Raw genomic sequence first — 25,703 nt, forward strand, 5'->3', positions numbered from 1 at the left:
ATAATGCCAGTTAACATGACGTCTGAAGTCATGTAGTGTAGAAGTAAGACGGAAGAAAAAAGATACGCCAATAGCTCTTCACAGTACCGAGAGGTCCGAGAACCAGGATTTTGAAAATCGAAGTTCATATCTTACACTGTTGAGACTTAAGAAATTTAGATCTGAAAAATTTGCTCACAACTAGAGGAAAAAGGTTTTTAAAAGCAGAAAGAAACTTTTGTAGCTATGAGACTTATATAATCAAACTAAATATACTTGCCCATGTTCGAGGGAATAAGAAAGCTTACCCCTTTGCTACGTAAACTCTGGACTCTGTTTTATTCCACTTTCTTTAAAGATCTAAGGACAACAAGTTGCTCGGAAAAAAAAAACCACTCGAGTTCAGATGGGAGGAATATAATTGTTTTCCTCCATTTTCACGTGGTTTAATCTGAAGAAGGCTCAACTCAAACTCCTGGAATCCACACAAAAAAAAAAAAAATGAGAAACCAAAAATCATAGCGAGAGTTACTGTATGGTTGTCTTTGTTATATCTTACTTGTGAGGTCTACTTTGGCTTTCTTCCACTATCTAAAGAAATTCACTTATTGTTTTCTCCCTGTAAGAAAGAGTTAGTCCTGTTTCAAGAATGGTGACTTGATCTCCAAAATCCACAGAAACTTCCACTTGATCCCCTGTTTCCAAAAAGAAATCTTCGTTTCAAAAGTAACCTTGCCAAATGTGTTTTTCACAGTACATACGTATGTGATCTGTTGCTGGATTACGCGTCAATACACGACTTTCAGTTTTAGTCTGAATTTTCACTTCGATTTTTGGAGAGTATTCAGACATCACATCGTTTTGTTGACTCACGTATGGTGCCCACAAGGTAAATCCGACCAGATCAGCAGGATTCAAAGTTTCAGGCACAATAAAAGAGATTGAATGCATCTCATTCTTGACGCTAACCCAGTTAGGAAGGCTTGATCCCGGGATAAAAATTTCCCCATTAGCTCCCACTGCCCAACCCTGTAAAACAAAAGATCAATCATATAATCATAACTAATGACACTTTCATAGTGACAATAACTATGAGTTAAAGAGTTAAAGGTTGCTCAATCATTTGATATTTAAAAACAAGAACCAATTTAGCATAAACTGAATCAATTCAATAGTTTAGGAAAATATAGAGAGATATATAATAAAACCTGCATGATTCTTTCTCTGTGAGTATCTGATATGCGGTTGCACATTTCCATGTGGATGACTCCAACTTTTTTTAGTTTATCTAGCCCCGGCGTCTCAACAAGTTTGAAACAGTTTGTGAGGTGCAACGATTGTAACACCGAGCATTCTGATAAGTCTGGAGTTCTTTCCAACATGGTACAGTTGCTCGCATGGAAAGATCTCAACTTTTTTGGTAAACTAAACATGGATTGAAGTTCTGAGCAACCATCCATTTTAAGAATCTGTAGACTTGAAAGACCCACAAAATCCATTTGCAAACTACGAAAGTTGTTTCCCTGTAGATCAAGCTCCTCGAGACAAGACAAACTCCCAGGATCATCATCGGAAAAAAAATCATCAGATAGATTGCAGAACCCTAAACGTAGAGTCTTCAGGCAGCTTAATAATGTGGGCGGCATAGATAGAGCTTTTTGAGGGCTTCCAACAGAATGTGTTTGGTCTCTGTCTTTCAGTAATCCCGTGCAGCCTTCAAGAGATAATACTTCTAGTTTCTTCAGGCGGGGGATTTGCGTTATGGCGGTATGATCAGCTTTGAGAGTTTTCAAGGATTCCATTTGACCTAAAACATCATCCAGTCTCTTAAGTTGCGAGCAGCCCGAGATAATGAGAATTCCAGCGATTTCAACTTATCAAGGTCGCCAAGCTTGGTGCAGTCTTTTAGATTTAATAGTTGTAGCTTACGATGATTCTCTATCGAATTATGAACCCGAACCAAACTTTTACAATTAACTAATAGCAACTTCTCAAGATTTGGGAGTAATGAAAACTCTGGAGTGTCGGTGAGCTGGAGAGAATGACTGAGGTCAAGGTATTTTAAGTCCTTAAGAGGCCGCTGTAAACAGAACAAACATAAAAGAAAAAGAATAATCAAACCTCGACAGTGAAGAATAATTTTTCTAATTTCAAAGGAAGCTTAAAAAAATATATATATATTCTAATTGTTTCACCTTTTGATCAGCCCAAAGTCGTTTAAGGTTGCTGTACTGCATGTCCATGACAACTAAACTTCCCAAATGAAAATCTGTTGGGATGGAGTCTAGAGGAAATCCAAACCCGTAAAGCCATCGTACACGTCTTGGAAATTTTTCATAGCTTCCGTTGAGCTGTACATGACTGAGTTGTAGCAGTCTCAGCTTCTTTAAGTTTGAAAATGCTTCAACCTCCAAGTTCTCATCTGGCGTACCATCGGCCTTCAGGCTGAGTCCTTCAATTGCCTCAGTGCCCTAATATTGAACAAGCAAATTTTATTAAGGAATTAATGTTATACTAAGTCTCTTCTGTAACTTTTAGTTAACGCAGAGGGCTTTTGTTCCTTACATTATAGTTTACCAATACATCAATAACATCATCATGATCCCATAATCTACTCCATCCTTCACAGTTATTCCGAGATGGTCCTCGCACAATTTGTCTTCCCATGTCTCGTAATAAGTCATGCATAATCAGCTTGTTGTCACTGACTGTGATGAGGCACCTTTCCTTTAGCACACTGAGTCCTATGGCAGGAGATAATTTGCATCCAGCCAATATGCAGCTTACATAGTCTTTATCCATCCCGATGAAGAAGCAAGATATATCCAAGAATATATCTTTTTGTACTTGGTTTAGCGCATCAAAGCTGACTTGAAGCTTTGCTTGTATATCATCATTTGGGATTTGTTTCAACTGTTCCAATGTGCTTTTCCACTCCGAAAGGCTTCTCTTGTAGAGAAAAGCACCCAAGACTTCCACAGCCAAGGGTAGTCCTCCACAGTAATTAACCAAATCTTCGGATACCTCACCAAACCTTTCAGGAGGTTTCTTTGTCTTAAAGGCCAGCCAACTTACAACTTCAAGAGATTCATGGTAGTTAAGTTCCTTCGGTGAATATATATATTTGCAACATCCAGCTGCTCAAGCAAATGCTTGTTCCTGGTTGTAATGAGTATCCTGCTTCCTGGCCCAAAGCAGGTCAAGTCTATTGCGACAGAATTAAAGTGCTTAATGTCTTCAACACCATCAATTACAACAAGTACTCTTGTTATTGCGAAATCTAATTTTCACGTCGTGATCCATGTTCTTACACTCTGTGTCATACCTCTTGATGATATCCGAAAGAAGTTTTCGCTGAAGATGAACCTTACCATCTGGTGTCTTGGAGTATTCTCCAAAGTTTTCTAAGAAACTTGTTCCTTCAAAACGATCTGAGAATTCATTACATGCAGCCGTGGCTAATGTTGTTTTACCAATCCCACCCATTGAATAGTGTACAGACAATATACTATTAGAATTGTATAAAATTATGTTTTGCATATTTAACGTACGTAACCAAGAACAAACTTACATGACGAAACAATGGCTAGAAAAATGAGAAATATCTTCATTTTGTCTTTAAATTACCGTGCTTTCAATATGCGTTTGCTACTAATTGTTTTGAGTTTTTGTAGTGAAATTAAATTGATAGAATATCATATTTATATTGTTCTTTTTTTAAGTTACATAAGAGTTACCGTTCTCATCAACGTTTTGTTATAAGATTGAGGTTAGAAAACTCCACTATTAATTAAAAAGTCAATGTGAACGTATTATACAATAGTTAATGTTGGAAAATTTTGTTCACTATAGGACAATAAACACACATGCGTCACAAAACCGTTCACTTTAGTTTTATTCATGTAATCTTGCTGCACATGTCATTCTCAAGATGTTGTTGCTAGCTGGAACCATATCTCTGCATCTAACTTCACTAAACTATATGCATACTTCATTGATACCGCCAAAATTATAATTTGCGATAGGCAATTATAGAGCGTTATTTAATGTAAAACGAAACTTTATTACAACAGATAGATAGATGGCTTGTACAGTACGCATCTTTAGGTTAATAAGATACTCATTTTGTTTCCAAACTTAATGGTTGAAATACATGACTCTTTCTGTCCTCACAGATAAGGGTATACTGACAAAGTGGGAGCCATCCGTCCAAGTTATACTTCCAAAGTAGTAGATGGAATTGCTCTTGTGAGTTGTGGAGACTGTCACTTCAAAGCTCAGCCTCTTGACGAAGGAGTTGAAGAACAGTATGTTGGGCGTTACGGTGATCTCGACACCCAAAGGTGGTTTAACGATGACCGTATATTTGGAGTCGATGGGTCCAACGTTGGTGACGGTTCTAGTGACCGTTACATCTCCATCGATGAAAGGGATGGTTATTGACGGCAGATTAAGCTCGAGCATCGATGGCCTAGGACTAGGACAATGATACATACTACTTCTGTTTGCCATTTTTCCGATGGACGTCTCCTCGTACCCAGAAGAACATAGAAACCGCAGGTAGTCTTCTACGGATGCATCGTAGACAAGACCGGGGTCAGCTGCTTTGGTCGGGTTCACCAATCCCCCTCCAAAGTCAAACGAATCGGCTAGTTTCCCAGACAATCCGTCAGCGAAGATCGGTTCTCCGTAAGGATCAGTTGTGGAAGCTTAATCAATTAAGAAGGAGTCATTCATCAGATCACTATTTATTTACATCTAATCTAACATAATGTATTTACATCTACCTGTAGTGACGAGAGCGGAATGAATTGCTGCAGGAGACCAGTCACGATGAATGGTTCTGAGGAGCGCAACCACACCGGCGACCACAGGCGTGGACATTGACGTCCCGGACAGAGCAATGAACCCATTCTCGGCACCGGCTTTAGATGGAGTGCTAGCAGCCAATATAGCCACACCGGGAGCTGCTACATCAGGCTGCGAATATTACGTTGGTATGAGTTGATGAAATTATATAGAGAGAATTGGATATACATATGTTATACATAGAAACACATACAGGATTATTAAGTTTTTTTTTTTTTACCTTTAGAACGTATGGAGATACTGAATTGGGTCCTCTACTTGAGAAGACAGCAACTTTAGTGGCTACAAGTGGACCAGTGAGTGTGATTGCAGAGCTTATCTTTATGGTAGGTGAGCTGTTATTAAAGAGAACAAAAATAAACAATCGTAACTGCAAATTAGAAAGTATATTATAAATGTATACCTGGTGGAACTTATGTAATTCATCATGGTGGCTCCTTGTTCATAGTCTATATTGACTATTATGGGGAAACCGACGACTTGATCCACACTATCATCTCTTGTGGAGGCAACGATTACAGCCTTCAATCCGAATCTGCTAATGTTTTCGATATATTTATAAACAACTTCTTTACTTTCCGTCAAGAAAACTAACACCACTTTTCCTTTTGCCGCACTTGTGATCTTGTAGAGGCTATCTACGTAAATAAGATCGGCTTGGATTTCCAATCCCTTGTACGGGTCTCGTGCCTACAAAGTAATACATTATATTAGGTCTCATGCAAGTGTATTTGTTAAAAAGGAGATGATAGTTAATTATATTACCAGTATAGTAACATTATTCCCTAAATGGAGCGGTGTAGGAAACCACCGGTCCAGCGAGGTTGCAGCCACTGTGATTACCCATGGCGCAATATTATCCAATGTGTAAGCTGTGGGGCCGTCATTTCCGCTTGCACATAGCACTGGGATACCCTTTGACATTGCGTGGAAGGCTCCAAATATGATCTCATTATCGTTGTTTGTTTCCGGGAGTACAGGGATGGACATGGCTAATGATAGAGACATCACGTCCACCCCATCCTCTATGGCATCGTCCATGGCTTTAAGAATGTCCATAGCGGCGCATCCCCCATAACCGACTCTTTTCCAACAGACTTTGTAAACGGCAATGTGGGCACTAGGCGCCCCACCTCTTGCCGTCCCCACTCCGAAAACTGTGTTGGTCACATTTGGGACGAAGGCACCTCCCGCTATGGAGGCAACGTGAGTCCCGTGCGCATAGCTATCCCTTGCATACATGTACTCTTTCTGCTCGATGTAGTCAGATGTTATACCTTCTGTTTTGTTCTTCTGGATGTGGCTCTGTATGTAGTAACGGGCTCCGATTAGTTTCTTGTTGCAGTGTTTTTTGGACTCAAATCCTTCACCGTCAACGCACTTTCCTTTCCAACGTGCGGGGATCGGTCCTAACCCTCTGTCGTTGAACGACTCTGATTCTGGCCACACACCTGCGGACACATTTGCAAATATTACTCATTATCAGAAACTATTATACATATATACTTGAAGCTATATAATATCAAAAGAAGATATAATTTTCACCTGAGTCAAAGACGCCTATGATGACGTCCTCACCCATATTGGCATCAAGGAGAAGCTGTTTTGGAGTGCTTTCGTAAAGCCCCAAGTAGTCGAAGGTTCTTGTTGTTTGCATCTGGTAGTAATGATTCGGCGTCACTTGAACTACGTCAGGATGCTCTGCATATACATAGTTTTGAAGACAAAAACTGTCAACTACGCTCTTATAATATAATTTGTTTTGTAAATCCTTGTACTGTTTTATATGTACCTGAAAGTTTTTTCGCTTGCCAATCAGTCATATGGGCAGCAAATCCTGAGAAGCCATGTCGATAACTGTATATCATGGATTCCCTTGCGTCTTTTTCGCTGTAACAGTAGTATAACCACAAAACGATCGAGTTAGTTTATGTATCGTACTTAATTATATATCCAACAACATTTCATTTCTTGTGTCTCAAGATTTGGGGCTTGTGGTACCTTCCAAACAATGATGCTAACATGCCGATATGTGAAGCAGTAACGAGATCCGGATGACTGTGCTCTACTGCTCCGAGGTAGACTATGTAAACCTATACATGTAATACATGTTAGTCATTCCTTCGCCCAATATTTTTGCCCTTATTGTGAAATTAAGAAATAACGTAACTGTGTCATATATTACCTTAGTCTGATCTTCATAGGCTCCTCCTACCGCAGCACTAACCACCGCGACACTGATCAGTGAGAAAACCCACCATGGGACTTGCGAGATCATGTTTAGCTTCAAGTAAAAAGCCACGTATTAATAATAAGAAAACCGATTGAACAGCCATGGAGACCATAGAGAAAGAAATTTTTTAATAAAATTAATCCCATACGACGTAACAGCCCAGAAATAATTCATTCATAGTTTTTTAAGACTTCGAATTGTGTAATGAAAATTTTGTTTTCTTAAGAAACAGCGTGTTTTGCAACAATAAAAAAATCATTACCTTGGAAATCGTCACTGCAAGCTCTCTTGTAAAACTCTCTGCAATAACAACAAGAGAATATGTGTCACTTTTTTATTTGAGAAAAACTATAAATAAAAATTTGGTAAGAAACATAAATTGTAACTCAAATAGATGGAAAATTAAGTAAGAGTTACCTTAGACTCGAGTAGAAAGTTGTGGTTTGCGACAGATGGAAGAGCAACTATATATATATAGGGAGATTGGGGGAAGTAGTATCTTTGAATATTAAAAATGCACGTATTGAATAATAAGAAAACGATATTTTTTCTTTTGGTTTTCCGTTGAAAATTGCATAAATAAGAATTCTTTCTATTAATAATTACTCCAACCGCATGACTGGAAGAGTGGAAAGAGCGTAGGTTGTGTAGTGTTTGATTAATGTAGTAAATTTTAAATGTTACGAAAAGTCAACACGCAAAAAAAAAACTTTGCTCGTTAAATTTACGAGTACTTGGCAAAACAAATCAAATGACTTTTTACTCTACACTGTATGTAAATTTTACAAATAATGCAACTTTAGTCACGATTTGTTTTCAAATTTTATGCTAATCCAATCCTCTTCAAAATGTATTGCCAAACTGACACGATCCAAGTGTATATAGCTTCTTTTTTCTTTTTCTTTTTGTCATCACTCATTAGTCATTAGCCTTGAATGGATATATACATATAGATATTACACCCATTAAAAAGAAAACTTAAAAGGATAGACTAAATTATAATTAAAAATAATCAATTGTAAGATGTGAACACTCATATACAGTCTTAAGAGATACAGTCTTTTGTCATCACTCATTAGAAACAACAACAAAAAACCATAATCCTAGGAGCCGTGATATCTGTGTTCTCTAACATATAATAATGGGAAAGCAAGCATTATTATTCTTCGTTAACTAGCTACTATCGTATATAGCTAGATCAGTGGTTGGCACGTTAAGAAAAAATAATCAGTATATATATTTTCAAAGCGTCAAGACAAAACTGAACTTTAAAGTCTACAAAAAAAAAGCCTCAGACTCTGCTCTGCTACTAGGTATTATTGACGCTGCTAATGCAACTGCAAAAAAGAGAACTTAACTTTGCAAAAAAAAAATATATATGTAAAATAAATTTATGCCATGAATTCTCTAACTACCATCCATCTGTTACAAGATTTCCTCTTTTGAATGCTGATATCAGCATATTTAATTGTACCCAACGTTATTTTTAGGGTGTTGATGATAACCACAGGTAAAGTTAAAATAAAGCGTGATTTGTATTTTTTTGTCTTAATGTCTCTTTCGAGAAACCTAACTTGAAGTTGCACCATCATTAGATTTACACATCTATCGTTTGAGGTCTTACGTATATAATGTATTTGTTGTCTTAATGTCTCTTTCGAGAAACTCAACTTGCAGTTGCACCATCATTACACATCTATCGTTTAAGGTCTTACGTTTATAATATTAAATGCATAGAATAGGAAAGTGAAAGGTTCGGAGATATATAGGATGGAAGATGATGACTTCTTTAGTGTAAAATGATAAACGGGAAAAGAGAAAGGTTAAAATGATCATTTGTCCATATCCCTTATAGACCATGACCATCTCCAACGGGGTGTTTAAGAGAGTGTTCCATGTATGAAGTGTCCAAAAAAGAAAACACGAACATCAATTCAATACTTTAAAATATTTGTATGAAATGTTTCATAATAGATATGAAAATATTGGTATATATGAAGAGATATGAAAACACGAACATCAATTTAATATTTTAGTAAATAAATGTTGTATATTCCCAAATTTTCATTCAGGAGAAGAATGTATACGTTCGGATGGACATACATGATATGATCCACGCTGATCATACTGAAATATATATATGAAAACACGAACATCAATTTAATCTATATTAACATTTTTGAAGTACATTTTTATGACATCCTCTCTTATCTTTGTATCCAAACAAGTCTCAATTAAATTCTCTACAATTCTTAAAACCAAACACAATTATTTTCTTATTTGATAATATTAATTTCCTAAAATTTATCTACCTAATTTAAATCGATATGTTAGATTAAAATATAATTCTCCTTTCACTTTTATTTAATCTTATATTTCATTATTTCAATTACTATTTAATAAATAAAGTTAATAAAATTTTATATATTTTTCAGCATATGATGTGATTTGAATTTTTATAAACGGATATATATTTTAAAAATTGTCTTATTATATTTGTAACCAAACAAGTATATCCACATATAGAGCTCGGAATACATTTTTGGAGTACAATAGGGTGCCATCACTTTTTGCCAATTTTGGGTCGAGTTTTTAACTAAAATTATAATCGATTCAATTATCCGGATCCTCCTTAAGATTGCCGAATATTTTGAGCCCGTTTTTAATCCATAACGTACTTTTTTACATCCAATTAATGCTAATTATTGCTAATTAATGTCCATTATATCTTAGGAGATATCTAATTTGCATGCCGAATTTCTAGGGCCGAGTTTGACAAAAATAATTGATAACACAAATTCTGTAATCACATCCCTATAATATAGCAACTAATTCAAGATGAATACATTTTAGGAAATATCTAATTTGCGTTTAATAAACGATTACATATTTGGTAAGATCTTATTAGCTTTAAATGTACACTATTAATCCAATAATATCAATTGAGAATCATAATAAGAATATGACATATCATTCATTCTTTAATCATAACTAACCAAATCGTAAAATGTATATTTTCAACTTGCAAATCAAGAGTTTTTACAAAACCTTACCTACAACCGTTAACAGTATATATATATATATATATATATATATATATATATATATATATATATGCAATTCACCATCGACTACAAGCACCTCTAAACCATTGCAGTATCATATCAACAAAATAATAGACCGTGATGTACCACGGGTAAAACCTAATATTATAATGTAATATCAAATTCTTTATTATATAAATCGGTAAAGAAAAATTACAAGGGTTAGTCAGAACAAAGACAATTATAATTCTTACAAGTAAGGAGATTTTTGTTCTTTCTTAAACAACGACGAAGACAATTATAAAAAAATTGTCTTGGAGTTTCGGTAGGGGGATCCACCAGTATGAAACCGCTTCATTCTTAACCTCAGGTTCAATTTGAGGACTCAGACTCGTAGGTGAACAAAGACAGACCTTATTAGTACAATGTTGGATAATTTGGTTCATTCTATAACAATGAACAGCACATCTATAACAAAACTGTCGTCGACTAATATAGTCTTCAGGTAACCTCAAATGTGTGTCGTATATGAAGCCACTTTATTCTTCACCTCAAATTCAGTTTGAGGACTCTCTACCATATTGGAAGAAATAAATTTCTCATTTGAAGAATTAGAATTCGCTTACACCTGTAAAAAATTGAATAGTGTACAGACAATATACTATTAAAATTGAATAGTGTAATCAATATATTATAAGAATTATTTTTAACATATTTAAAGTACGTAACCTAGAATAAACTTACATGTTGAAACAATGGTTGGAAAAATGAGAAATATCTTCATTTTCTTTTGAAGTTACCGTTCTTTCAATATGCGTTTGCTACTCATTGTTTTGAGTTTGTTGTATATATATACATCTTAGATGGCTCTTTTTTAAGTTACATAAGAGTTACCGTTCTCATCAACGTTTTGTTTTGTTATAAGATTGTGGTTAGAAAACTCCTATAGTATTAATTAAAAAGTTAATGTGAACGTGAATCTTCAAATATTCCACACATATTTGTAACCGCTTAACACAGAATAAAAGAAACAGACCACAATTTGAAGAAGGTAATGACAACCGGTATATACCATTGTAGCGATTCAATCCGGGAGTGATGTTCCATCCACAACCTAAGCGAGGCTGGGAGAACACATTTGCAGGTCTTCATAGAGTTGTTGGAGGTTGACAGAAGGTTGGGTTTGGTTGAAAGGCAGATCAAGGATCATCAGGGTTTTGGTCTCAAAAGAATTGGCCAGAGTTGAGTTTGGCGACAGTGTTCTAAGACCATTGCAACGAGTTTGATTTCCTTCCCGTGTGATGTCTTCGGTCACGTAAGTCAGAAAAAAACAAACATTGAGATGGACTGGTCCAGCTATGTTCCCTTACCTGATCGATGGAACAGTGAGAAATCATCCGCATTTTTTTGGGATATTCGATGAAGTTGAGCCAAAGCCCGTTTGTCTCTACCTCCCAATTTGTCTTTTCTTTTTTAATTATTGGCAACAAATGAACTTTAATAAATTATGTAAAGTAAATTTCAATTTACGATTTTGTTTTTTTAATTATTACGATTTTGTCTATACAGTCTTTAAATACATTTTGGATTCTACCCTTTTATTTATACTTATTTACAAAATTACTCTCTAAACAATTCCCAAAAATAGCATTATTGCAAATTTTGTTTCTTAAAATTTTTACATACCATTCTAACTAAAAAATACAGCATAATCAACATGGAAACCGAAACTATGATATATTTAACCACATTTTCTATTGTATATTAAAGATATATCTGAATCATTTGCAAACAATGAAAACAACAATTTGATTCCTATTTTGTTTTCTAAAACCTGTGAGCTTTTTGATTTTTAATATAAAAAGAACTTTGATTCACATTTATTTAAATATTATAATTAATATCTATAAACTTAATAAAATTTTAAAATATTACGAATACGTAAAATTATTTTTTTAAAAATACTATATAATATGGTTATATAGTAAATGAGTTATAAAAAGGAGATGTTGGAATTAATAAAGTCTTGGAAGTTGGATGTTCCCTCGAGGATTCAACATTTTTTCTGGCAGATTGGGTTGGGTACTCTTTCTGTGTTAGAACGACTTGCGTTTTGGGGTGTCCGGTGTGATGCTTTGTGTAAGAGGTGTGATGCTGCAGTCGAGACTATAAATCATGCGCTGTTTGGATGTCCTCGGTCAAGACGTATTTGGGAGATGTCTCCAGTGGTGCTAGATCAGGGAGGTTTTCCATATGACTCGATCTATGCGAATTTAGATTTCATATTCTGGCGGGCTTCTTCACAATCTGGGGTTCCAGATATAGCCCTTCGTCTTCCCTGGATTATATGGTCGATTTGGAAAGATAGGAACAAAAAAGTTTTCCAAGATATCGAGTTAGAGCCAACGGAAATCTTGAATCAAGCGGCTAATGATAAATTATTGTGGGAGGAGGTCAAATCTTACTCGGCGCATTATCTGGAGTCTCCGCCTTCAATGGAGGAGAGAGGTCCCTTTCCCCGTTGTCTGGTTGATGGCTCTTGGAAATGTACGAATCCTTTTCAGGGTCTGGGCTGGTGGTGCTGTAGTGGAGAAGATACAACGCTTCTTTTGGGAGCATGGAGTCAACGAAGAAGCCTTACTCCCTTACATGCGGAATTACAAGCACTGATCTGGGCTATGGCTTCCTTACTGGAGGCGGGAGTTGGTTGCCAGACTTTCGAGACGGACTGTGCAAAGTTAGTTGCGATGGTGCAGACGCCGGACGATTGGCCCGCTTTCTCGAATTTGCTGGAGGACTTTGCTTTGCTCCGTACTTCTTACCCTTCCTTCACCCTATTCAGGATACCACGAGAGGTCAACGTAAGGGCGGATTGTCTTGCTCGATCTTCAAGATCTCTAATCTCTGAATCATCTTTTGTAAACTCTTTTCCTCCTGTTTGGTCAACCAATCTTGGAGTCTTATTTTAATTTATTAATGTTTGGTTGGAAAAAAAAAATATTATTAAATTTGAGTTAACACGAGTTAAATCTTCATTTTATTATTTGTCAACACTACTAATATTAGAATACTAGTATTAACTCGTACTTTGTACGGGAATTTATTTTCTAATTTGGTTAAAATATTACTATTTTTTTATATGGTTAAAAATTTTAAAATTACTTACTAAGAAAAGGAAAATGGTTAGAAATTACAAATTATTTTGAATTGATAGTTTGATACTTGTCACGATATTATAAAAAAAAATATAATAAAATATCACATAAAATGATTCAGTTTATAATATGTAAATAAAATGATTCAAGATATAATATGTAATAATATCACATATATAAGATGAATTCATCAAACACTCAACAAAATTATAAAAATATAAATGACAACATATACCTTTTTTCAAAAAAAAAAAGGCTTAAATGACAACATATTGCATTACTGTATTTGTAAACGTATGAAATGAACTAAGTTTTTTTTTCAAAAAAAAAAAAAAATGGACTAAGGGTTTATGACCTTTTTTTAGTGGACACATGGGTAGCACAAGGGTTTAGACTCTTCTAGGTTATTCTAATTCTTCAATTTGCTTCCTCAATCTCTTCATGATCCCCACTCTTTTTGATTCATCAATGAGGGACAGTATTTTCAGCGTTTGGCCCTTCAATGTTATTGAAAGATCTAGTACTGCTAATTAAAAAAAAAAAATCATCAAAGTGAAAAAACCATCAAATTAATCATTAGCATCACTAACCCATAATTTACTAAAAAAATTCAGAAGAAGTCTCTTACTGTGCCGCCATGGATAACGAAGAATTTCTGAAAACCATGCGTCAAGATCTACACAGTATCGGTCTCTTAACCGACGCAACTTCAAAGTACTCTATGGCCATATCGAGTTGATCATTTGCAAGAAGTTTGACAAAATGATTTGGTGATAAAAAATCAAAGGATCGATGTAGACAATGAATGAATAACGATATAGTTTGATCGTGAAGATCGGTGCCAGCATTTTAGAATTCATGGAGATGATTCGTGTTTCAGTAGAAAAAAAAAAGAAAGAAGCTATTTATTTTTGGATAAGTGAAAAGTGCGGAAGAGTGTGCATTTAAGTTATTTAAGTAAGTTAATCAACAAATAGTTAACGAAAAGTGTGCATTTAAGTTATTTCCCAGCAGTTAGTTTATGAGAAGGAGGTGGAGATCGTGGTTCAATGAAAGTATGAAACCCATTTTTCTTTCATCGTTCTAATGGGAGGAAATTAAACTGCTTTTTATTTCTTTTCCCAATTATTTTTTAAAAAATCGAAAACAATAATCTATGTGGCATATTATTATTGGCTAGGTGACTTGTGATTATTGTTTAAAATCATTAGGAAAAATGTGACTTAATCATAGCGTATAAATGACTTATTATGTATTTAGATTTTTTATCTTTTGTTATAATAATTAAAAATCAAAATAGAATCTCAAACACAAAACAAAACAAACTAAATATAACAAACAAATGATCATGAAGTATGTTACGAGTTAAAAAATTAATATAAACATTCAGCTGCACAAACGGTGGAGAAAATTAGTTATTTTTCTATTTAGAAAACATCCAATATTTAACAAACAAGTAAAATATAAAATATAAATAATAATAAAAATTATATGCACGCGGTGTACCGCAAAGTTAAAATCTAGTATGTTTTGGAAAACGAATTTGGTGTACAAAGAAAAAATGATATTAACTTGATTGTTTAGATCATATCGTTGCCATATTGATTTTATTATTATTAGATCTTTACAAATGATGCTTTCTACGTGTTAGTCTATTGAGACGGATATGACCATTATGATTGAGCGATCCGTTGTTCATCAGTCATCAGCTCATAGCTATATAAGTAAGCTCTAAGAACTTTAATCTCGTTTTCTTAAAAGAAAACTTAAGAAGAAGCAGAGTATATGTATGTCATAAAGTGCTGACTTTTTTTTAGCTTAGAAATAATTAGTGTTCAAGAAAGCGCTATACGGTATCTAGGCGGTGACCCAACGCCTAGCGTCTAGAACGCTTAGTCGGGGCCTAGACGGTTTTTAGGCGGTTTAGGCGTTTACAACATAAAACATTATATATATATAATTATATTAAAATATATGTTATAAAAATAAAAAAATTATAAACAACAGTAAGAAAAATACATTTATTTAAGTTATATTAACAACATATAAATGTTTATAATTACGTATATAGATATAAAACATAATAATTTAATTATATGTAATTTAAAAATCAAAAATAAATATTAAAATAAAATGTATGTAATTTTAAGCGGATTAGGCGGTCATCTAGGCGTCTGCTGAGCGCCTAGCGTCTAGACGGCGCCTAGACGGCCGCCTAGACCGCTTTCTTGAACACTGGAAATAATTAAGGCTCAATCGAGCGGAACACAGGTACAGAGAGGACAATCAATATTGGGTACGCCATGTTGGGAACATTAGAGCATCATTAGAAGCGTTGCTTTCTCTGTTACTTAAAAAGAAAATTAATATTTTATTGTGTAATCTAATTAAAAAATGACATGTGTAAAATTAAGCTGAGAAACATTTCTACCGGAAGAATTTTGAGAACGGTTCTTTGTGTTTCTCTCCCCTTTTTATATTATTTTATTAATTTTTAATAAAAAAAATTTAGTTGAGTAAGGGTTTGAGCAACTACCACTAATAATAGTCTTACTTTTCAAATTGTCTTGGAAGAGAAAATATATACTATTTTAAAGTTAATGTCTTTTTCTACGTAACATCATCATCAAAAATTTATAATTTGCTTCAAGAGTGCAAATAATGGAATAATTGCAATAGAATGAATCATTCATGTTACGTTTCTTTTTTTTTTGAAATCCCTAAGAAATTTTAGTCGAATTTTATATATTATAAATAAAGATATGGTCATGTATATAGAAATTGGGCTTTTTCGTACCTAGAAATACTTGGATAATTCCAGTATGTTCGATTCATATATATTGAAGTATTAATTGAAGTATTTTTAAAAAATTGAATTTCATATATAGATTTATGATTTTGTGCTAATGTACATAAAAACATGATTAATTAGTAACTCTGTTGTTATACTAATCTGACTTAGAATCCACTTGTGCATAAAAATGATGTTGTTTTAATATGTGCGTTTGAACGATTGTTCGAACTCTATCCAATTACTCAGTGAGTAAAAACTCATTTTTCTCTCCCAGACACGATAATCAAGGAAACTTCACTCACACTTTCCTCCAACGCCGGCGAAGAAAATCTTTGCCGGCGTCGGGACTTAACCTGACTCTCTCCTCCTGATCTTCGCTTTCGTCTTTTAGTTCCTTTGCTTTTTTCGCTTACGCTTTTGTTCCCCTTTTGTCCACCCACTTGCCTTCCTTAGCCGATCTGCAATCCAAAGAGGACAGCTGCTGGCCGGAGCTTCCACTCTCCTTACCGCTTCCATCCTCTTTCTGGGAGATGCTATCTGAAGACCCAACTCTTGTCAGATCTGGCTTTCGGACTCGCCAAGAGGAGATCTTCAACCAGGTCTTCTCTGATGGCAGGAGTAGATCCGCTAAGTCCATCAGATGCGCCTCGCCTGGTGGAGTTGTCGCCGACGCACGACGGTATCCTTCTCTTGGTAACGAGTTCCAGCACCAGAGACTTTAAGCTCTTAGGGTCCCCTTCTGATGCCTCTAGCCCCGCTGTACACCCCCTACCACCCTCCTTTCTTTCACCGGAGATGCTCGAGCCGCTGAATCATACATCCGATCAACCCAGCCGTTGCGTGAACCCTTCTATGCCCCCAACGGTGGAACTAGGTTTTCCGCTGTTGGGCCCAATCCTTCTCGGCCCGTTAAGGTTCTTGAGCCCATTACCAAATGATGTCGTAATCGATCTTCTCCAGGTTTGAGCGGAATTCTAATCCCTCCCACTCTAGTTATTATTATGTGTGTGAGTTTATGGAACCAATTGTTCGAAGACTGCTTTAGGAACATAAACCATCATTGCTGCTAGTTTGGCTAAGGATTATTGTAGGCAACCTATTGTTAGATTTACATAATGATTCTCTCTTGAGGGTAGAAGTATGAATGAAATCGGCATTATGATCCAGACCTCTTGGCGCTGTGATTACCGATGGTTCTTCATGTCCCCTCTTTCATCATCTCGTATTCTTATAGTGACCTATAAAATGCAATGTATCCACTTTTTGAAGTCTCCGCCTAAACACTTGAAGACTAGTGGCATTATGATCCCAAACCAATGGAGTTGGGGTTACCACAAATCTTTCAAGTGTCCCACACCTGCTACAACAACCGTAACCAACCCTCGTATTATCCTCAACCTGAACACCATCAACCGTGCTCAAACCATTGACAAAGCTCTCTCTCGGAGACCCTTGGATATGAACCTTTCTTCAACGTCAAAGAGTCTAATGACCATGACAAACGTTTCATCTATCGAGTCCCTCGAAGATATACATTCAAGTAACCGTGACCTCACATGTTCCAATCTGCCTTTAGGCTTTTGTATCACAGCTCTCATGGACTACTACTTGATGTCTTATGTTTCTACCTTTCTATTTAAGGCTTTGGGGAAAGTCCTTCTTTGTAACTTTTTATACCTTGGCTTTACCCCCTCTCTTGTATGTGGTTTGGTTTGAATGAATGAATCTATATGTTTTGAACAAAAAAAAACGATTGTTCGAATAATAATAATAATAAAAGATTACATGCCAGGCTCCAACCGCAAAGTCAAACATCCTTAATATAGGTGCGTGCATTCAGTGTTGTATACAAAAATTTCCCAGGTCAATGGTGTTGAAGACATGTATTATACTATAATATTGTTGTAGATATCCAAGACTATTTTAACGATGTTTTAAAGAACCATGATACAACAAACTCTTGGTAAGAATGCTAAGAAGCTGGTAAATGATTCAGACTGTTTTAAAGCTAATAATTTATATTATGCAGATTGTTTTTTTTATTGGTTGAATTGTATGTAAATAGATACTAAATGATGTTTAAAAAAAAACAAAAAACAAAAATTAATTGATTTCTTAATTTGTGTGTCCAACTCTGAAATTATCATATAAAAAAAAATGGAGGTAGTATCTTTTGTAAAGCAAACAAAAAAAAACACTCTCCATAACATAAATAGTTAGTAGTACATAGTAATGCAATTTTAATCAAACTTATCAATTAGTTAATATTTAAATTTTATTAAATTTAATTGATAATGGACGACGGTAAATGTATATCTGAACAGAAACCGAAACATATAAATCTTTCATTTTTTTTTTGTCAAACACAAATCTTTCATTAGGCATCTTTTTGAAACAAATAAAAAACTATTTTTTAAAAGTTAATATTAAAATAACATATGGATTTATGGAGTGTACAAACATAATCATTTGAATTTTGGTCTCATAAAGGGGAAAAACATGTAAATACGCTAAATTAACCTAAAACAACTAATGTTATACTATTAATTTAAATATTTTGCTAATTAACTCAGTGGATAATCAACTTATATTTTACCTCCAATATCATATCATTATCCGCTACATTAATTTATTTATTATCATTTGTAGCCTAAAAAAAAGTTATTTAAATAAAAAGGCACTCTCTCTCTACCGATTTCTTCCAATCCAAAATAAGATTTCTCAATTTCGGATATTTCTTGTATCTTCCCCTTTATATTAATATATATCAACACAAACAAAGGTTTCAGTCTTGTTTTTGTTTTGCCTTCCCCCCTCCTCCTCTTGCTTCTTCTTCTTCCCTTGATTTTTTTTGTTTTTTGTTTTGTTATACATAACGACTTGGGGAATACCATTATAATGGAAGATAATCAGCAGCGAAGCAGATTCAGAAAAATTTGTGTCTTTTGCGGAAGCCACTCTGGTCACAGAGAAGTTTTCAGTGATGCTGCTATCGAACTCGGCAATGAACTCGTTTGCTCTCTCTCTTCTTCTTTTTCTTTTGATTGCTTATATTTTTGGCTTGTGTGATTTAAAAAGTATGAACTTTTCTTAAAAATCAATACTTTGTTGTAACAGGGCAGATTTTACTTGGTTTTTGAATGTCAAAATACGAACTTTTTAGTTAACTTGTTCATTCAGATGACTTTTCCACAATGGGTTTGGTTGATTTTAGCTTGTGCTTGGTTCTATTGTTAGCTCTTGTGAGTTTTGGGCTGTTAATCCTTGTTTGTTGACTCTTGTTGTCATTTGAAAAGCTGTGACATTTCCTCGAGTTTTTGAAAATGAGTCTTCTTCCTCTGTTTTCTGATTGTATTTGTCTTCGTTGTGTGATTGGATTTTGGAATTGTTGGAACTTTGTAGGTGAAGAGGAAGATAGACTTGGTTTATGGTGGAGGAAGTGTTGGCTTGATGGGTTTGATATCCAGGAGAGTCTATGAAGGTGGTTTCCATGTACTCGGGTTAGTTTTAAGAGTCTTCGAACAGGCTTTACAACTCTTTCAATCTCCTTCATTTCCAAACTTCTCTGATTGGATTCTCTTGTGATTGCAGGATCATTCCCAAAGCTTTGATGCCTATTGAGGTATGTACCTTTTTCCCATAGGAAGTACCAAAATTGGCTGGAGTTTTGAAGTTCTATCTAATGATGAATCATGTACACATTTGTTTGCAATACTAGCACTTGGTTCTTGTCTGCGTTCATATGATTTAAGATCAGGAGAGACACAATGTTGTTGATTTTTGTTTCTAGTTAAATATGAGGATTGTGAGACCTTTTTCACCCCAATCTCATGACTTGGATTTCATCAGATATCTGGTGAGACTGTGGGAGATGTAAGAGTTGTTGCTGACATGCACGAGCGAAAGGCTGCAATGGCACAAGAAGCTGAGGCCTTCATTGCACTCCCTGGTGAGAAAATGTCTTTTACTACTTAATTCTAGCAAGTTCTAAAATTGAAAGTTTTGGTCTTGATAATCACGAGTTATATCGTTACAGGAGGTTACGGAACAATGGAGGAGTTGCTGGAGATGATAACATGGTCACAACTTGGTATCCATAAGAAGACGGTATTTTAACATGTCCTTTGCTCGGTCGTCGAAGCAGTAGGGTACTTATACTTCTGCTGATTCGTTTAAAAATTATTTCTGCAGGTTGGTCTATTGAATGTTGATGGATACTATAACAATTTGCTTGCTTTATTTGACACTGGTGTCGAAGAAGGTTTTATCAATCCCGGTGCACGTAATATTGTGGTTTCTGCTCCAACAGCCAAAGAGCTTATGGAGAAGATGGAGGTACATTAACTTGGCCTTCCCTTTTTCTTCTTGTTATGAGGTTCTTCTATCTTATAGAGAAGAAATTATTGGTTATCTCATAGTGAACACAATCTCCTTGATGCTAGACATTTTTGGTATCATAGTGTAAAACATAGTCTTGGTAGGAGTATGTTTAAACTGCAGAGTCCACCAATATTGTTTCTGAAACTTACGCATACTCTTGTCAGGAATATACTCCTTCGCACAAGCATGTTGCATCGCACGAAAGCTGGAAAGCCGAAGAACAAGAAAACAAGCAGCAATAAAAGCACTATTATTGTTAGCATATGCTACTTTCATTTCAAGTTTAGTCTCTAATTTATTTGCAGAATCCACAATGTGTATAAGAAAAACTCAAATCTTGTTGCAATATGAAACAGCACATTGGGTCCCCAATATGAAAATGTTGCTGAATGCTGATTATGTTAGTTTAAGTTTGGTATTTTGGGTAAAGAACCAAAACAAAACATTTTGGTTGTTATGTTAAAATATTTTTGGTAACCCCCAAAGAAAGAAAGGAGGAATCTTTTTGATTGTGGGTGATGCAGAAAAGTCCCACAAGTGTCGTGTCATAGTGAATGTCCATTAAGATAGGAGTGTGGTCCCTTAGGTTTGTTTCATTCGATGGCTTCAATAGAAAAGCACAAAATGTGAATGATGTGTGCAACCAAGTTGGGCATGGATGGGTTTCTTCTTTCTTGCCAAGTGCCTTTTGTGGTGGGGATTGATTGGATATATCTTCCTCTTATTTATTTTGTTGCGTCAGTTCTTCTCTCTCTCCCTTTCTACGTTGGATCATCTTGATTAGGTCATTGACTAGTTTAAAGGTGTTGATGATGACCTTCATGGTAATAAAAGATGATTTCTGAACGTGTTTTTTATTATGGTGATTTGAGGTTTTAGTGTTTTACCATAGATTCGGTCAAAGTTTGATTTATTCTTTACCACTATTTAAATAGCTAATGAGTACAACGAAATCCGCAAGAAGATATCACTTCTAGTTCTACCACCAATTTGCAATATTATATTAAACGGCTGTTTATCTCAAAATTATGTTTTTTTTGCAACTCTGTATAAAAATTATTTCTCAAAATTTTGCATTAAAATTGCATAGTGTTTGACTTTTCTCTAAATATTGGTTTATAGCCTATCAAATAATATTTATTTACATAGTTTGTAGTTGTCTTCACATAATGCTATGTGTAGTCCAACCTCAATTAAATTTATGTTTGAATCTCGCACTGTCGCACACATGGGTTCGAAGGTCTACTTCTAATTTCGTTGCATCTTCTGTGTTTTGCTAAAATGATTTTAATATTTCTAATTATGAACATCTTGAAACTTTATCGTTTACAAGTCACACTTGCGTTTAAGGGGACCAAGAAAAGCTGAATTGGGATGTGGGGATTGGGACCCTTGAAGGACAAAGAAAAAAAGAAGAAGATATTTAAAACAAAGGAGATGGTAAAAATATACTAAGATAGTAAATTGTGAATGTGTCACTTCATTGTCAAACATACTTGTCTCCCTCAGTTTTGATGCATGTCCTGATTTGGTACCAATATAGGTTAAGGCCCAACCTAATTGTAGTTGATGTTTGTATCTCTCTTGCATTATGTATCTCACTTTCTTCCCATCTTTTCCCCTACAATTTGGTTAACCAGTCTTTTTCACTTCCTGTACCAACAACCGACTTGCACATCCCATATCTTTGAGTTTTTTTTTCTCAAGATATTATTTATTACGTGCAAGAGAAGGACTATGGAAGAACAAACTAAAAAACTAATCAAAAAAATTCAAATATATACCGAATTAAAATTTGAGCAAAATTTCCACTTAGCTCTTAATTGGACGAGAACGATTGATCGACATCAAAGCCTTTAATGTGAGATTGTGAGGTGTGTTCGTAATAGATGATGTGTCTTCTATGGTCTTTTCAGATTGATTCAAGTGGCTTAACCGGCACCAAAACTGACGAGATCATTCAAATGTCTGCCATTTAAGCAAAATTGAGAAAAAAATAACAATAATAACATGAACCAAGTTGGTTCGTTTATCCCAGATTCACAGTTTGCACAAAGGGAAACTCATATTTCACATTTTAGATACCAAGTGACGTCATAAATTGATCTCAAACTCTTGACCATTAATCTGTTCCAACAACTGGAATATCAATGAGATGAAACCCCGAAATATGAAAATCTGACATATTTAGTCATATATTCGGGAAATAATTGTGTAACATGCACGCCACCCAGCAAATATTCTTCATTGTTTCTGAATCCCTTTTAGTCTTTGTCTTTTGATGGGGATGATAAGAGATGGTGTAATGTTGCTGTTTGGATAACCGCACTTGGGTTAGTATCCTTTGATACGTGAGAAGCTGTCCGCCTTATGTTGAAACCTCTTTCTAAACTGGTTTGTCTGGAACTGGAACGCCGGAATGACCGTGGAAGATGTCTGATAAGCCGTGATGAAGTCACGAGTAATACAACACCTAGCATGATAAGTAACCTGCAAAAAGTTTTCAAGAGTTTCCCATCACTAAAAATCTTAGTTCTGCAACCGGTACTATGTTCATGCACATTATGTTATATGGAAGGAAAAAAAATTTTGGAGAGATCTTTTGCAATTTTATGTGTGTTTACGATGTTTCATCTCTATTGACTGATAGAATGTGTTTCAATAGGATCTTTTGCAATTATTTTGTGTGTACACGATGTTTCATCTCTAATGACGCTAATAGAATGTGTTCCAACAAGCATACTAACACTGAGAAAATGGTGAGTAGAGCTTACCATCCTAAGAGAAGTAAAAGCCGTCCAGATGGTGAAGTGGGTAATTTCTCACCCAGAGCGAACATTCCTGCAACTACACCAGTTACAATTGATGCCACAGCAGCACAAGTGGATACTACGATTGCTCTTCCATGTTTTAGTCCCCGAGTCTGGTAAAGTACAAACAAAAAGAAGACTAGAATCATGATCAACCTACAAAGGACTACAGATAGAGTCCTTTATGTTATACTCGAAAGTAGAAATGGACTAGCATGGAAAAAGTACCTGATAGAAAAATCCTGTTCCACTACAGCATATACTAATTGAAATGCACATAGGAATGAACATTGCAGAAAACCCCTGCTCCACGAATACAAAACCCATCTTTGATACTACAGATGCCATCCTGTGATCATATGAGTGATAAACTGTTGTCAGCTATGCAACAAGCTATAAATACAGTTCATATATAGTTCTAGTATATTTGAAAAAGTTCCTGCAGGAAAATCTGCACATTGGTCCTTATGTATATCGAAACTCAAAAGCACATGTTAATAGATATAAAGGGAGATAACGATGAGTGTCGGAGGCTCGTCACATAGTTAAAGGGTCCTAGAAGGTACCCGAATAAAATCCCAGATTCCAGGCCATATATGATTTCTTCCACTACTTCATATTCCCCCTGCAAACCAGAATTAGGATAAGTGCATTTGGTAGGAAAAATGAAAAGACAATAACATTAAAGGTGATACAAGATCTTACAGCTCAAAAATCTAAGCAATCAAAAAGGTTAAATAAGATAAAATACCAGCTCCTGCTCCCTCCGCTGGCGTTTGAAGATATGAAGCCACGCATTCAGTAGTACCTTGTCCCCAAAATCCAACACAAAAGTTATCAGAAACATTGTCATCCCATTACCAAACCTATTAAAAGATATTATCTGATAAAGATGAAAAAATAGAAATATAGACACAATGGTTGTATTGGTCAGACTTTGAAATGATATATACAAGTCAGGAAAAGGCCATGAGCCAACATAAGAGAAAAAGGAGATGATGCCAATAATAGAGTTAATATGAAATACCATGGATGAAAGGTACCTACAAACAAGATGGCAACAACCAATGCTAGCCAGAGCAACTGGAAGACAGATATAAGTGATGCTTCTTGCTCCTCACCACCAGCACCAACTCCTACAGCGAATGCAAAACCCTAAATATATTAGAACAGGTAATACTCTCTACTATCATAATATCTTTAAAAGCTTACAGTATGCAGAACAAGTTTATAGTGAGCAACAGTAAAAGAATTAATAATGATAAGATGTTACCTATAGTGCCAATGCCAGCAACGGTAATCCCAATCCAGTCAAAAACATTCATGACTTCCTTCAAATAAAAATGAGAAAAGACAGAAAGAATGGCAAGTCCACATCCCGAGACAGGTTGAACAACAGAAACCTGAAAGCAAAGAAGGCTTGACAATTAGGGCGCCTAACTTAATTAATCATATCATACACATCTCAAAACTACTACTTACAGGGGCAAGCGAGAGTGCTCTGAGCATCAACAAAGCCCCAACAATGTCCATAAGAAAACCTAGTGCCCATGGTTTGTTAACAGCATAGGCTCTTATTACCTGAAAACAAATTCATAATATTATTGAGATACAATTGTAAGAAGCTTTGGTCCAACCACTTCTCCTCTAATTCAACACAAAGGAACAATGAAAAAAATCGAGCCTCCGCAATTGGTTTTGAATCAGAATATTTTGACTCCGATCCAATTCTCGTATACTCGAAAACAACAACATTCAAATCGTCGAATGAGTTTTGTATCTACCACGAAATCGAATTTTCCCAGATAGTAAATTTCGCGAAAGCTAGGTTAAGTTTTTTTTTAAGAGATCGGTCCAATCAAATAGAAAATTCAGACTCAAACCAGCAGCAGAAGCAGCAGCATGCAATTCAAAATCCAAAAGAGAAAAATATGAAAATTAGAGAGAGGGAGAGACCTTGAGCTTGAGGGAGAGAGGAGGGAGGATGATAGTGCCTTTCTTCTGGAGAACCTTGCCGATATTGTTACCGGCGGTGGCCGCAAGCGTAAGGCAAATTGACTCCCACATCTCTCTAAATCGCCGGCGAGAAAACGAACCAACCCAAGGGAGGAGGCTTCTTCTTTATTTTTTTCAAGGAATGGTTTTGCCGATGTCTTACGTTGTGATGACTTAACATCGGCAATTTTGTAATTTTCCTTCTTTTTTTTTTTTTTTTTTTATTATAGCAATTTTTATTCTATATAGGTAAAAAAAAAAAAAAAAAAAAAAATTGATCTTAATGCTTTTATTGACTTTATTTTTTAGTTTCTTGCCTTCAAAATGAGGTTTCGTATTATTCAGTAAATTAATTATTTTAGTTGTTTTTGCAATAGTTAAAAATGCTAATGGTAATTTTATCACTACACCTTACAATCTCACACATAATGTGTACTGGAACAT

At 35.2% G+C, this 25,703-nt stretch overlaps 4 protein-coding genes and 1 pseudogene across 6 annotated transcripts; 2 read left to right on the top strand and 3 right to left on the bottom strand.

Annotated features, from left to right (window-relative positions):
• Positions 1-528: 528 nt before the first annotated feature.
• On the bottom strand, positions 529-3,465 carry LOC147929210 (TMV resistance protein N-like; annotated as a pseudogene).
• Positions 3,466-4,021: 556 nt separating this feature from the next.
• LOC104737957 (subtilisin-like protease SBT3.11) lies at positions 4,022-7,643 on the bottom strand. Of its 2 annotated transcripts, XM_087480317.1 has the most exons (11): positions 7,499-7,643; positions 7,344-7,381; positions 7,034-7,132; positions 6,850-6,941; positions 6,641-6,738; positions 6,394-6,549; positions 5,614-6,299; positions 5,252-5,538; positions 5,069-5,183; positions 4,767-4,959; positions 4,022-4,688 (listed from the first exon to the last, which is right to left on the bottom strand). In XM_087480317.1, exons 3-11 carry the CDS (start codon positions 7,124-7,126, stop codon positions 4,117-4,119), a joined length of 2,292 nt encoding a protein of 763 aa, XP_087336443.1. In that variant the 5' UTR covers positions 7,127-7,132; positions 7,344-7,381; positions 7,499-7,643; the 3' UTR covers positions 4,022-4,116. The 2 variants fall into 2 exon arrangements, with proteins under 2 accessions (XP_087336443.1, XP_019090012.2); XM_019234467.2 differs by lacking the exon at positions 7,499-7,643 and having other exon boundaries at positions 7,344-7,417.
• Positions 7,644-12,113: 4,470 nt separating this feature from the next.
• LOC104737958 (uncharacterized) lies at positions 12,114-13,094 on the top strand. The gene has a single exon (XM_010458201.2). The coding sequence runs from the start codon at positions 12,114-12,116 to the stop codon at positions 13,092-13,094; it is 981 nt and encodes a 326-aa protein (XP_010456503.2).
• Positions 13,095-18,692: 5,598 nt separating this feature from the next.
• Positions 18,693-20,844, top strand: LOC104735211 (cytokinin riboside 5'-monophosphate phosphoribohydrolase LOG8). Its single transcript, XM_010454957.3, has 7 exons — positions 18,693-19,086; positions 19,477-19,574; positions 19,666-19,696; positions 19,924-20,023; positions 20,111-20,181; positions 20,266-20,409; positions 20,619-20,844. The coding sequence occupies exons 1-7, from the start codon at positions 18,973-18,975 to the stop codon at positions 20,694-20,696; spliced, it is 636 nt and encodes a 211-aa protein (XP_010453259.2). The 5' UTR covers positions 18,693-18,972; the 3' UTR covers positions 20,697-20,844.
• A 1,566-nt stretch (positions 20,845-22,410) lies between these two features.
• Positions 22,411-25,504, bottom strand: LOC104737959 (putative magnesium transporter NIPA9). 2 transcript variants are annotated; one of them, XM_019234468.2, is made up of 9 exons: positions 25,221-25,504; positions 24,747-24,845; positions 24,538-24,667; positions 24,312-24,400; positions 24,016-24,072; positions 23,831-23,889; positions 23,493-23,613; positions 23,229-23,377; positions 22,411-22,944 (listed from the first exon to the last, which is right to left on the bottom strand). In XM_019234468.2, exons 1-9 carry the CDS (start codon positions 25,329-25,331, stop codon positions 22,719-22,721), a joined length of 1,041 nt encoding a protein of 346 aa, XP_019090013.2. In that variant the 5' UTR covers positions 25,332-25,504; the 3' UTR covers positions 22,411-22,718. The 2 variants fall into 2 exon arrangements, with proteins under 2 accessions (XP_019090013.2, XP_087337732.1); XM_087481606.1 differs by having other exon boundaries at positions 24,292-24,400; positions 25,221-25,403.
• Positions 25,505-25,703: the final 199 nt, after the last annotated feature.

This window comes from Camelina sativa, chromosome 13, assembly GCF_030686135.1.
Source record: "Camelina sativa cultivar CO46 ecotype springtype chromosome 13, ASM3068613v1".
NCBI lineage: Eukaryota > Viridiplantae > Streptophyta > Magnoliopsida > Brassicales > Brassicaceae > Camelina > Camelina sativa.

Coding starts and splice junctions, on each gene's coding strand:
- LOC104737957 (XM_087480317.1), bottom strand. CDS start 7,126: ATGATCTCGCAAGTCCCATGGTGGGTTTTCTCACTGATCAGTGTCGCG. Junction 5,539..5,613: donor GGAATAATGTTACTATACTG/GTAATATAATTA, acceptor ATTACTTTGTAG/GCACGAGACCCGTACAAGGG. Junction 4,960..5,068: donor TATCTCCATACGTTCTAAAG/GTAAAAAAAAAA, acceptor TAATATTCGCAG/CCTGATGTAGCAGCTCCCGG.
- LOC104737958 (XM_010458201.2), top strand. CDS start 12,114: ATGAGTTATAAAAAGGAGATGTTGGAATTAATAAAGTCTTGGAAGTTG.
- LOC104735211 (XM_010454957.3), top strand. CDS start 18,973: ATGGAAGATAATCAGCAGCGAAGCAGATTCAGAAAAATTTGTGTCTTT. Junction 20,024..20,110: donor GGCCTTCATTGCACTCCCTG/GTGAGAAAATGT, acceptor ATATCGTTACAG/GAGGTTACGGAACAATGGAG. Junction 20,410..20,618: donor AGCTTATGGAGAAGATGGAG/GTACATTAACTT, acceptor TACTCTTGTCAG/GAATATACTCCTTCGCACAA.
- LOC104737959 (XM_019234468.2), bottom strand. CDS start 25,331: ATGTGGGAGTCAATTTGCCTTACGCTTGCGGCCACCGCCGGTAACAAT. Junction 24,846..25,220: donor CTCTCTCCCTCAAGCTCAAG/GTCTCTCCCTCT, acceptor ATTTGTTTTCAG/GTAATAAGAGCCTATGCTGT. Junction 22,945..23,228: donor CTTTTACTTCTCTTAGGATG/GTAAGCTCTACT, acceptor AACTTTTTGCAG/GTTACTTATCATGCTAGGTG.